General features: G+C 37.5%; 1 protein-coding gene across 4 annotated transcripts in view; it reads left to right on the forward strand.

Annotated features, from left to right (window-relative positions):
- Positions 1-11464, forward strand: part of LOC126106784 (zinc finger protein 26-like) — a 77416-nt gene extending 65952 nt beyond the window's left edge. For all 4 annotated transcript variants that reach the window (XM_049913168.1, XM_049913166.1, XM_049913165.1 and 1 more), the window contains exon 7: positions 10139-11464. In XM_049913168.1, coding sequence (XP_049769125.1) covers positions 10139-10387 — 249 coding nt within the window. In that variant the 3' untranslated portion in view covers positions 10388-11464. The remainder of the gene's footprint in view (positions 1-10138) is intronic.
- Positions 11465-13025: the final 1561 nt, after the last annotated feature.

The following is a 13025-nucleotide window of genomic DNA, read 5'->3' on the forward strand; positions in this document are numbered from 1 at the left end:
TCTTGGGGTGAATTTCTTCTTCCGCAGTCCTCTCCACACACCTTTCCTGTCAGGAAAATGCATAAAGTTATCCAGCTAGGAAAAAACTGTAGCGGAAACTAGCCATACTACACATCTCTACAGGTCACACCAAAATGTTTTTCAGTATCGGGTTAGATGAGCAATTGATTGAAACTTCCATATATTGTGACCTGTTTAATGAAAAAATCACACTCGCTCATAACAGCCAGCTTAGGTAATTAACGAAACCTGTTATCAAAAGGATTAACAAATGGATTGTTTGTGACAGAATACGGTCTCAAATATTACACAGTTTGACCCTGTCAAATGTGTAGTTTGTGGCCACATCTTGTGTAACACGCCATGCGGATTTCGGTTATCCAAAAATCACAGTTTACAGCTTAAAATTGGAATTCGTGTTTGTCTTTTTCATACATTCATATCCAGTTTTCATACATTCATGTCCAGTTTGTGACAGTTCACGGTCGAGTTTTAACCATTATTTCATAAAATTTTCACACTGTTCAGAGTTCCTTATATCCACATCTGAACATGATTATGGTTTAGATCCAAACTGCACCTAGGCTTCACAAAGCAGTTCTCTTAGCCCATAAAATACGCACAAACATACTGTCCACTGATTGGCTGATATACTTTGTAACCAACCCAGTATTAGTATTAAGCCGTGTAATTCTACATGTTTTACTTTTGACTGATCACAACTTAATAGCTTTTATGAACAGTTTATCAAAAGAACAAATTTATAAAATCCAAAAATATCAAAATAACTCTCTTTAAGTAAGAAAATTATCATAAAATGTATCTTTTCTTCTCAGTCCCATAAACTGGCTAGTTGCACATTACAATTTCTTCTGAGTATGGCTCATTCTCTCAGTACATAGTTTTCAAGCTAATCCACAGTCAGTTAACAGACATAACAATATTTTCTAAAAAAATATCTATATATATATCAATGATATCAAAATGGAAATATTGAATGCTGATATTCTTATTTTATTTGATATTTTTTTTACAATATTTGGTAAATATTTGAAGTTGTTCTTTTGAAATTGTAGTAGAACACAATTTTATGTTGACGGTGTGAAGGAATCTTTCTACTTTATGAGCTTTCATCATGTCCAGTCTTTCCTTTGACTGTGTGAAACAAGTATATGTGGCACAAAAGGAGTCCAAATGCATTGGGGCAGGGGGGTGTGGTGGGGGGAAGTTGTGTGTGAATGGAATTTTTAAAGCAACTGCTGTGCTATTTCTTCACATTTGCATCTTCAAAAACAGTTGCCAATAATGATGAATAGAAATCTAAATGACAAGATTGGTCTTCGTGGCGGGCAAACACGTGTGAGGAGAAATGTTGATGTAATAGGCGCTCGGTGCACTACCAACAGAAACTCAACATTTGGCTTCACCACGCAATTTTGACGCTACAGCTGTTAGGTCCCTGGCATTGGCAGAACAGGGGCAAATCTGATCTGTGACAAAACCAAACAACAGACCCATCAGCCAACTTTATTGTGCCACGTAACTGCAGGTACCACTGTTACCAAAGTGGTTACCACCAAGTGTGAATGTACATTGTTTTCCTTTCAATTCTTGCTCTAAGAAGGATAGGCAGGCTGTTAGCTTTTTGACGTACAGAATATCTAATAATGAATCAATAATTAAATATACAGCTCTAAAGCTGACTGTATATTTACAATGTGCAGCCAATATTTTTATGAGCAGGTACATCAGTATTTTTTCTGTCAACACGTCAATGCTTTTTTTTATATATCGAGAGTCGATAATGATATTGTTTTAAATATCGATATATTGGTTTCCCAGTATTTTTAAAAGTATCTGCAGTCATAGTGCTGACACCTTTCAGCCACTGCTGAAACTAAGAGGGTTGCCCAGATAGTAATGCACCACTTTTTTTCTTCAACAATTCTTTATTGAACATAATGAAAATTAAAAGCATGAAAGAATGGTATTTTGTCTACACACCATTTTTTTCTATGTAATCTCCGTCCCATTCTATGCCCATCCTCCAGTGTGAAAAAAGGGCATGTATGTCCTGTCGGTACCAATCCTTGTCCTGTTGGCGGAGCCAGTGCTTCAGTTTGTGGATCACCTCCTCATCGTCCTCAAAATGTCTTCCACAAATGGCATCATGTAATGGCCCAAATAAGAGGAAATCTAAGAGGGCTAGGTCAGGACTGTAGGGTGGTTGGGGTAACACTGTCCAGTCCTATTTTGTGATGTATTCAGCAGTCCTCAGACTTGCATGGGGTTGAGCGTTATCATGTTGCAGCAGAATATCTCCTGGGTTGCTGTGGCAACGAAGTCACTAGAAGCATGTCTTGAGTTTTGTTCATGTTTTGACATATGCTTCTGAAGTAATGGTACTGCCTCTTGGCATCACATCAATGAGAATCACACTTTAACAACATGGTGCTCACGATCTTACTTGCGGAAGCAGTTACTTTGAATTTTTTTCTTCTGTCAGGAGTTTCGAGCTCAAAATGGTGAACCCAGGTTTCATCACCTGTCACAATCTAGGACAAGGCCTCTCCCCTCAGCTTCAAAATGTTGCATCAAATCAGAACAAATGTTTTTTCTGTGCGATTTGTGATCCACTGTTAGACATCGTGAGTCCCATCTTGCACACACTTTCGAATATCCAAGAATGCGTATAATTCCATCCACACTTCTTTTACTGATTGACAGATGCAACACCAACTGCCGAGTCGTAATGCGTCTGTCCTCGCGGATGACAACATAAGCTCTGCAACAGGGCTCCATAGAATTTTCACAAGTGTTTGTGAATACTCCCCACAGTTTCTTTCTCTGCAGTGAGAAATTCAATCGTGGCTCGTTGCTTGTAATGTACATCACCTACAGACGCCATTTTGAAACTGTGCTGCTGCTACACTATCTGTCAGAAGTAGCAGAAACTTGGCGCACTCACTCAGGAGATTTCAAATGATACATATGTAACATTTCACATTCGTAGTCTTGTTTTCAGCTGGGGAAAAAAATGTGATGCATTACTTTCTGAGCAACCCTAGTACTTGCAGCGAGCTATGGGATCTGAGCACATTGGTCATACGAGACATGACTCATGTATGAAGCTGACCGCCTGCTATTCTCTCTTACTTACATATTTGTGATGGAAGGCCTCACACCCCCTCCAATTACAAGAAATTTTTGCAAAAAAAGTTTAAGAATTATTAATAGTTTTCCAACAGCAAACTAAATACATAATTCTTACTGTGGACCTGGCAGATCAAAACTAACCTAGCCTACATTTTACAAAAACTTTTGTTTTTGACATTCTTCACGAAATTAAAAATTATATAAATTTTTTTTCAAAACAACAAATTAACTCCTGTTTCTCAAACAGTTCATACTGTTTACAGCATTTTAGTTAAATAATGAATTTCATTGTTTAAATTTTACCTGCACTCTTTGCTTTATAGTGCATCCACGTATGTATGTAGATTCATCCTACTTTATAATCGACACTTCACTAGTGTCCTGCTACATTGTGAACTGTATATCTTACATCGTTACAGCACCTTATTTTTGTGGCATCCATAACATTTCACCTTCACTTCCAATACAGTTCAGACTGCCATTACATGGTGATTTATCTGAAAACACAGTTTCAACCAAGATTACAATTTTACACATATTCCTGAAAAATAGTTTTTAGTACAGGTATTTTCTTTAAAATTTTTCTTTATGTAACTCATGACATCTTTAAATATTTTCATTATTCTTGTTATCAGAAGTGAATTAACATAGACTTTTTTTCAATTGATGCATTCACTTGGCACAAATATGAAATTGATTGAAAAAAATAGTACCTTTCAAAGTGAGAATCAATCTGTGACTTTAACTAAATAGATAGCTAGTGAAAGCATTGGCTAAATTTACTTAACATATCTACTTTATACTGATTTTGCAAAATTTTTTGAATCTTAAAACTATCATAAATCATTCTTTTACAAATTATACAATGTAACATAGTTACCAATATTTTTATGTTTCTCTCCCATACATTATAGATAGGCCACACTGCCCCTCAAAATCTTTATTGTAAAGTATTTTCACTCCATGCAGAGCAGATCACATAAAAATATCATGAAATTATTTACAGAACTTTCATATCATTCTTGCCCACTCTTATTATCCTTTCACACTTTTGTTTAGTCGTGTCAGTATTAGTAGTAGTCATTATGTCAGTATTACTAGATTCTTTTCATATTCCTACTAAAGCTTCTACATCGCTATACTACCGATCTCACTACAAAATCCTTTATCCGTTTTTCATCACCACAATGCATCCTTTTATGATTAGTTATCTTTGTCCTTGTTACTTTCCCAACATTGTCTGCTTGGTTTTATTAGTTACATTGGATTAGTTTTACATTACTGTTCCAAAACCTCTTCTACTAAAAGTCACATTATTCCATCCTTACCTTAGCTGTTTAGTCCCCCTTAAACATCCCAACAACCACCACCACTATTCCATCCTTAGTTCCCTTGTACTAACCATTGCATGCACGTCACCTTCAGAAATCTTTACACCACTAATTCAGTAAACATTTTCCATTTTTCAATACAACTACTCATCCTCTCTGCATAAAGTTGCCTTATTTCAGCATCACTTTCCTAATAAACTGTAGACCTCAGTTACACTCTTCAGAATTCCTTAATACTTTCCTTTGCTCTCAATTTCTTTATATTTCCAATAATTAACTTAAGTACAACACCCCCTAATACCTTTACTTTTCCCTTGATGGCAAAGAAGATGATAGATGACAGATAAAGTTTAAAATTATAGGAGAGGAAGCTTTACAATATGAAATGGCAATGAAGTAATATTGCCAATGACTCAAGTACCTGATGATCGTCAGTCACCCACCTGACATTGCAAAGAATGCAATGCCCTCTCAGGATTTGACCCTCAGCTCCTATCTAATGCAAGCAAATCCTCCACCTTTATCTCTATTTTGTTACGGATCATTTTGAATGCCTCTGAATTCATCCCCAATTCATTGCCATATTCATTATATTCTTCTTCTTCTTTCCTACAATGTTTTAGAGGAATACTGTCCCTTTCCTCAGTTGTCAATTTCTTTTTTCTGTACAATTGTATACTAAATGTTCCCCCCTTTACCTCCCAAACCATAAGATCATTATTGAAATCCAACTTCCCTTTTTGTGTATTAAAGAAATCGGCCCCAATCAATGTGTCAGTGCTCAGCTTGGAAATTATCAGAAAGTTGTGATACAACTGTATATCATTGTTGTTAATAGAAAATATTATTTCATATTTTACAGGCTTCTTTATTTTTACAGTGGCTACAATTATTTGGATGCCGATCAATACCAGTTTCTCCTTATTACGTAAAGCATCAAACAATTTCTGACTATCAGCACAAAGATCACTACCATTGTCACCTAAACACTGCACTTCTGTGCCTTATACTGAGTGAGGTGCCACAGTGGTTAGGACGCTGGACTCGCATGATGGAGAACGATGGTTCAAACCCGTGTCCTGCCATCCAGATTAAAGTTTTCTGCGATTTCCCTAAATTGCTCCAGGCAAATCCAGGATGTTTCCTTTGAAAGGACATGGCTGATTTCCTTTCCCATCCTTGATGATACAGTCCGAGCTTGTGCCCTGTCTCTAATGACCTCGATGTCAGTGGGACGTTAAACCCAATCTTCCTTTCTTCCCGTCTTGTACTTTGAACTAATTATAGGCTGTGCTGTCTTTTCCCCAGTGTTATTGAGTTAATCTTCCTCTAGTAAATCGTGTACAACTTCCACTCTGTCAAAACATTCTGTGTGTCTTGGAGATAACATACACATTTGAAAGATTGCTGTCACTATCCATCTCTTTTATGTTTACCATAATTAATTTTTTCACATACTCTCCTTATTCACTGTCATCTTCATCCTCCCCTAAATTCTCACTGACTGACCGACCTCGCTGTGGTCATCACCTGCCTGCACTTCTCACATTGCTGCACGTAAATCTTCATTAATTGCCTTCAGCATTCCCTTTACCCTTTTCTTGTATGGCCCCAGCAATTCCTCAGTACTGTCCTCTGATTAACTGATGTATCTCATAACCAGATGAATATTAGTATTAAACTGTACAAAACCGTGTCTTTTTACTTTTGACCAGTCACAACTTCATAGCTTTTATGAACTGTTTATCAGAACAACAAATTTATAAAATCCAAAAATTCCAAAACAACTATCTCTTTAAATAACAAAATTATCATAAAATGTATCTTGTTTTCTCAGTCTCATAAACTGGCTAGTTGCACTTTTAAAATTTCCCATGAGTATGATTCTCAGTATGCAGTTCTCACACCAAGGTATACTCAGTTAATAGACATAACAATATTTATTTATTTAATACTTTGCATTCACACTAACAATTAAACAGATAGCAATAATTCATGAAAGTCACAATAAATACAGTTTTGTTTCCCTAAAATACTGTAATCTCATAGTGTATAAGGTGCCAGTGCCTTTTGGCCACTGCTAAAACTACTTGCTACGAGCTATTGGATTTGAGTGCATTGGTCGTGCAAGCATGACTCTTGTATGAAGCTGCCTGCCTGCTACTGTCTGTTACTTACATAGGTGCAATATAAGGTGCTGTGCCTCACAGTTACATGCTGAACATTTATAAGTTGTTGTGTAGTGAACATACATACACGTTACAATAACAGAAATTCTTGTACAGAATAGGTGGTGTTATTGAGGAGAAACTTTTTCAGTTTCTTTTGAACTGTGTGTGTGTGTGTGTGTGTGTGTGTGTGTGTGAGAGAGAGAGAGAGAGAGAGAGAGAGAGAGAGAGAGAGAGTGTGTGTGTGTGTGTGTGTGTGTGTGTGTGTGTTTGTTTTGCCTACACCTAACAAAGAACTGATCGTGTCAGTCTTCTGGATTTTGTGTTGTTTGATTTTGTTGAGATCAAGACTAAGATTTCATAGCCAAAAAATACTGCTGCTTTGTAACGTTTACTGTTGTAAATAATTTTTCAGTTATTTTCTTTAAGTATGTTAATTGCAAATATCATATTCTCCAAAATAAGGCTCTGAGAAACTTTTCTGCCCAACAACAAGGACAAAGACAAAATATAAATTTTTGCTTCCATGGCACTGGACACAGTAGCCGCATTTTTGTCCTTTATTTGCCATTAACTTTAAAGCCTCTTAAGGTACCATCTTCAGGCACTTAGGAACAGTCATCGAAATGGAGTCTTCTGCAAGTGTATTTATTTCTGGAGTAGATTGTGGCACAGTACTGCAAGACAATGTACACTACCTGATAGGAAGTATCTGCACTCCTCTGCCCGTACAGGTCCTGCAACATTCGGTTGTGTATTATCCTTCTGAAATGTAGGGTTTAGCAGGGATCGAATGAAGGGTAGAGCCACAGGTCGTAACACATCTGAAATGTAACGTCCACTGTTCAAAGTGCTGTCAATGCGAACAAGAGCTGACCGAGATATGTAACCAATGGCACCCCATACCATCATGCCGGGTGATATGCCAGTATGGTGATGACAAATACACGCTTCCAATGTGTGTTCACCGCGATGTCGCCAAACACAAATGCGACTATCATGATGCTGTAAACAGAACCTGGATTCATCCGAAAAATTAATGTTTTGCCATTTGTGCACCCAGGTTCGTTGATAGTACACCATTGCAGGCGCTCCTGTCTGTGATGCAGCGTCAAGAGTAACCGCAGCCACGGTCTCCGAGCTGATAGTCCATGCTGCTGCAAACATTGTCGAACTGTTCGTGCAGATGGTTGTTGGCTGGCAAATGTCCCAATCTGTTGACTCAGGGATCGAGACGTGGCTGCACGACCCGTTACAGCCTTGCGGATAAGATGCCTGTCATCTCGACTGCTAGTGATACGAGGCCGTTGGGATCCAGCACAGCGTTCCGTACTACCCTCCTGAACCCACCGATTCCATATTCTGCTAACAGTCATTTGATCTCGACCACCGCGAGCAGCAATGTCGCGATACGATAAACCGCAGTCGCAATAGGTTACAATCCGACCTTTATCAAAGTTGGAAACGTGATGGTACGCATTTCTCCTTGTTACACGAGGCATCACAACAATGTTTCACCAGGCAACACCGGTCAACTGCTGTTTGTGTATGAGAAATCGGTTGGAAACTTTCCTCATAGCAGCACATTGTTCGTGTCGCCACCGGCCCCAACCTTGTGTGAATGCGCTGAAAAGCTAATCATTTGCATATCACAGCATCTTCTTCCTGTCGGTTAAATTTCACGTCTGTAGCACATCATCTTCATGGTGTAGCAGTTTTAATGGCCAGTAGTGTAGTCAACTGTGTGAAGTTCCAGTTACATGACGTGGTATAGATAAAAGTGAGTAATATAGGGCAGTAATTTTTTTATTTATTTTCAGATGTCCAAGTGAGAAGAATTTTCTTAATTATAAGTTCTAGTACGATTTAATTAGTGTTGTTACTCCTTACGTAGTGAGTGGTGGTCGATGGAAATGGAATTGTTCTCTCATGGAATGCACATACTGACTTCCTAGCAAATAAATGAAGCAGTTTTGCATTTGCAGTGCAAGTACTAGCAAATTCTACTGATACGACTACACGAAAAATAGCATATTATAGTTATTTTGAATCTGTCATTAGCTATGGTGTAATTTTCTGAGGAAATTCAAATAGTGTATTATGAAACTGCAGAAGAAATTTAGGAGATACATGGGTACTGCACAGCAAAAAGAATCTTGTCACCCATTATTCCAGAAACTGTTCCCTCCATATACGTTTATGAAATTACAATCTTCTTATGCAGCTATCAAAAAATTATTTGAGGAGAATTATTTTAACCACACCTAGAGCACAAGAAATGAAAATAATTTTATACTATGTACACATCAATTGAAATTATATGCTCAGATTCCACAGTACATGGGACAACAGTATGTAAGAAATCAATAGGCAAAAACATGTTTGATGTGAACCCAGAGATTATAAAAATAAGGCTACAGCAGATCCTATGGGAGAAATGATAATATTCAGTAGAATAATTCATAAAAGATGAAATGATAATTTGAGCAATGGAGAATCTCGTGTTAGATGTTTTACTTGTTTGTATATTCAGGGTGATTCTTATTAAAATCTTGGGAAAACCCAAAAATGGATGAGAAATGTTGAAATCTGATGTTACCAGATGATATACCTCACCACAAGTGCAGTCGTTGACTTGAACACGAAGGGACAATTGGGCAATGCAATACTTACACTCGAGCAAACATTGCTCATACCGAACACCTATTGCAAGTGTGATTTCTTGTAAATATGTAAGTTAGGAAATTAAATTGTCCTCACTATGACCAAGTAAACACTGGTCTTATTTTGTGTTTCTTTCCTTCTGTCTCTTCATTTTTTGTTTACAGACACAATTTAATAGAGAAAATGTAGGTCATTTTCTGGTAATGATGCAGTTCGGAAGCTTTTACTCATTTACTTGTTACACAATACAGTAGGTTTTTGTTGTATTGTATTTTGCAGTAAATAAGACCAGTAAATAAACTAATAAATCTTACCTCGGTGTAAACACACAGTTGCCTAACACAGTGAAAAAATTGCTGCCTGCCAGAACCTGAGTTCCATGCACTAAAGTCATGCACGTGGGCCCAGACACACACCGACATGAATACACAACTTAGGTTAGGATGACCGGGTGTGGTAGATCTGTAGGCTCAGCTGCTGCATGTGTAGTGAGGTACATCATTTGTTGATGTCACGTGTTTAACATTTCTCATCCGCTGTACGGGTATTTCTCAACATTTGCGACACCACGTCTCTTATGTTAAATTATTTGTCTCAGTATCATATACATCACTTCGGAGATTTTCAAAAGTTAATAAGAATTACCCTCTGTAACAGAATTGTTTTATTATTAGTATGCTGTTATTAAGATCAGTTTCGATATGTGTACTCTACCTGAATCAGATAATTTAGATTATGTATGTTATGAGTCTCATCAACCAGAAGTCACAATATTCTCATAATTTGTGAGCTCAACATGTCATTTCATTCCCCGCACAGGTACGGGCGAAGGACGTCGAGCGACCGTTCGAGTGCCAGCTCTGCCAAAAACGTTTTGTGCGGAAACACCACCTACAGGCTCACCTGCGTTCGCACAGTGGTATCAAGCCGTTTAATTGTCCATTGTGCGGCAAGGCTCTGAGTAGCAAGCAGAGTGTTGGGATACACTTGCGTCAGCACGAGCCGGTGCCGCCAGTGTCACGTCAACACCAGCCGATACTGCCAGTGCCCGCTTCGCGTCCCCAGTGATGTAGCCACACCATCTCTGCGGGTGTCCTCGTGAGAGTCTTTGTGTATCACCAACCGGAGGGTCCAGCCTCCAGAGTACGGAGACAATGGTTCCGTTTAGTTTGGTGGGTCGACTGCCGGACGCATGAGAATGTAAAATATTATTTTGTCGTGTGGAATGTGACTGTGCACGCAGTTTTACTGGGTGTGTGCATACCTCTAAGTATCTGCAACTAGTATAATGTCAGATGGTGTACCATTGGTCAAACTGAGCTATTAGTTTCCATGGGTGAGCTGTGATATCTTTGTGCATGTGTGTATAAGAATGTATGCATTCGCTAGTAATATTCAGAAATAGTGTTCCTATACAGATACAGACTAGATAAGCCATTTATAAGCAACATGTCTCGGGTAACGGTGGCTGTTTTTTTAATTTTCTACGCAAAGAATTTCTTGTGTGTCCACATTTTAGTTTTGATTCTTGTGGAGACTACACTATTTGTGGCTAATTTTAGCAATTACATGATTACAAGAGACTCTGCAGAACAGTGAAATATTGCTTGCTTAAAAGAATATACTCTAAAGATTTGTAGAATGTTTCCTTACCTTTAAGTAGCGTACTACCTCTGTTTCGGAATCCACTCAGATTTAATGAGAAATACGTGGAAAATTTATTCAACTATACGACAGCAACTCTTGTTTGCTTCCTCAGTTTCTATTGCCTTTGTGCTTTGAACTTGTTACCTTCTCACAAATTCCAAATTCACACACATGAGGATTTTGACAATGTAACATGATGATTAGTTCAGTTGAAAACTTGTACCAAAGAAAAAAAAGCCTGCATATCTTGCATTAGTGGACTCTAGCATTATAGTTTGAATAAATTAATTCTGTGATTGACAAATGTTAGCAGTAGTTGGCTGATACCTGACCCCTACACTTGATTCGGCTAAAATGATTCAGTACTCTCCATGCCAGATATTGCAAGCAAGGCTGCAACTCTCAACTCCTTAAATTTCTGTCAAGGTTTTGTTTTCTAATGGGTCAGAATAAATATTTGTAGAAAAGATGGAATAAGCAGGATGTTGAATAACATTACACTCTTTTTTTTTTTTTTTTTAAATTCAATTTCACTCGGATTGGTGACCGTCTGGGTCTGCCGAGCTCAGTTGGCAAGTGGGGTACACTCAGCCCTTCTGAGATCACTTGAGGAGCTACTTGATTGAGAAGTAGTGGCTCCTGTCATGAAAACAGACAATGGCCGGTAGAGCAGTGTGCTGACCACATGACCCTGCATATCCGCATCCAATGATCCCTAACATCTGAGGATGACGCGGCGGTTGGTCAGTACTATTGGGCCTTCCGAGGCCTATATGAGTGGATTTTAGTTTAGTTTGTTTTTGAGTATTATACTGGATTCTTACAAGGGGCCGTAACAGATTGACCCTCTTTGATTTTCTTCATATAAATATGATTTAAAGGTAAGTGCCTTGAGTATCAATTTCCTAAATCAGTATAGTGCACTTGGCAAAACAAATAGAAAAAAATTGAGCTTGAAGGTTATTGCCTACTGTCAAGTACAAAAAATTTGGAGCTTTTTCAACAGAGCTGTGTATATTTCTAGTCTTTTAATCGTGAGGTTGCCAGTTCTATTTTTGTTAGGGGGCAACTTTATCCTTTTGTTTGAATTCTACTGTATATTTTTATCAAATTGAAATGTTCATTAACAAGTATTGAACCATAATTTTTTATAAAAATAACATTTATTTTATTTTTAATCCCTAATCACATGGAAATGGGGGTATTTGTGATTAATTATAATTTAGTACAAAAATGTGAAGTGAAGTGTATTGGCAAATGAAAAAATTTCATGTCAGTAATACTGTTTTTAATGTGTTTGTGTTCATTCATAACCTCTAGAAATGAAAAAGTGTGACATAGTGATTTAGGAAATGAAACAATGGAAAATCAAGTTTGGAATAATGTCAATATTATGTATGAAAAGGATAGATTGCTATTCACTATACAGTGGAGATGTTGAGTTGCAGGTAGGTACAACAAAAAGACTGTCTACAAGTAAGCTTACAATATTTTTGTTATGCCTATAGGTGACTCATACCTCCACTTTATGGTGAGTAGCAAGCTATCCTTTTCATGATTTAGGAAATTGATATCCAGGCATTGACCTTGAAATCCAGAAAATTAAAAATGACTGGCTCATAAGGTGTCCTAGTATGTCTAAACTTTGACTTGCAGAGTATGAAGTACCAAGATCATGATTTCTTTTGGCAAAATGAAGAAAGAACAGAGGAAAACTAATCCTGTTTACATCTACAACATCTCGAATTTTTGTAACTTTGCAACTTTTTGTTGGAGGAGGAATATCTCGATGGACAAGCTTTCAGAAAACAGATTTACCTTATTTTGTAATGGATTGTTAATATTCTGCTTCAGTTGATGATGCTGGTGAAAGTTATGGAGTAAACTGCAAATTTGAAGACCCATTTGTGGAGTGAAATTTTATTGTCATGAGAAAGGCCAGAAAGCCTGAAAAAGAGAGGAAGCTAACTACTGATGGCCACAGGTTTTTTCTGTGAAACAATGAATACACTTTTGTATTTTGTGTACCATTTTGCCTCAAATAAGATTCGGGTAATTT

Source organism: Schistocerca cancellata, chromosome 10 (assembly GCF_023864275.1).
Source record: "Schistocerca cancellata isolate TAMUIC-IGC-003103 chromosome 10, iqSchCanc2.1, whole genome shotgun sequence".
In the NCBI taxonomy this organism is placed as follows: domain Eukaryota; kingdom Metazoa; phylum Arthropoda; class Insecta; order Orthoptera; family Acrididae; genus Schistocerca; species Schistocerca cancellata.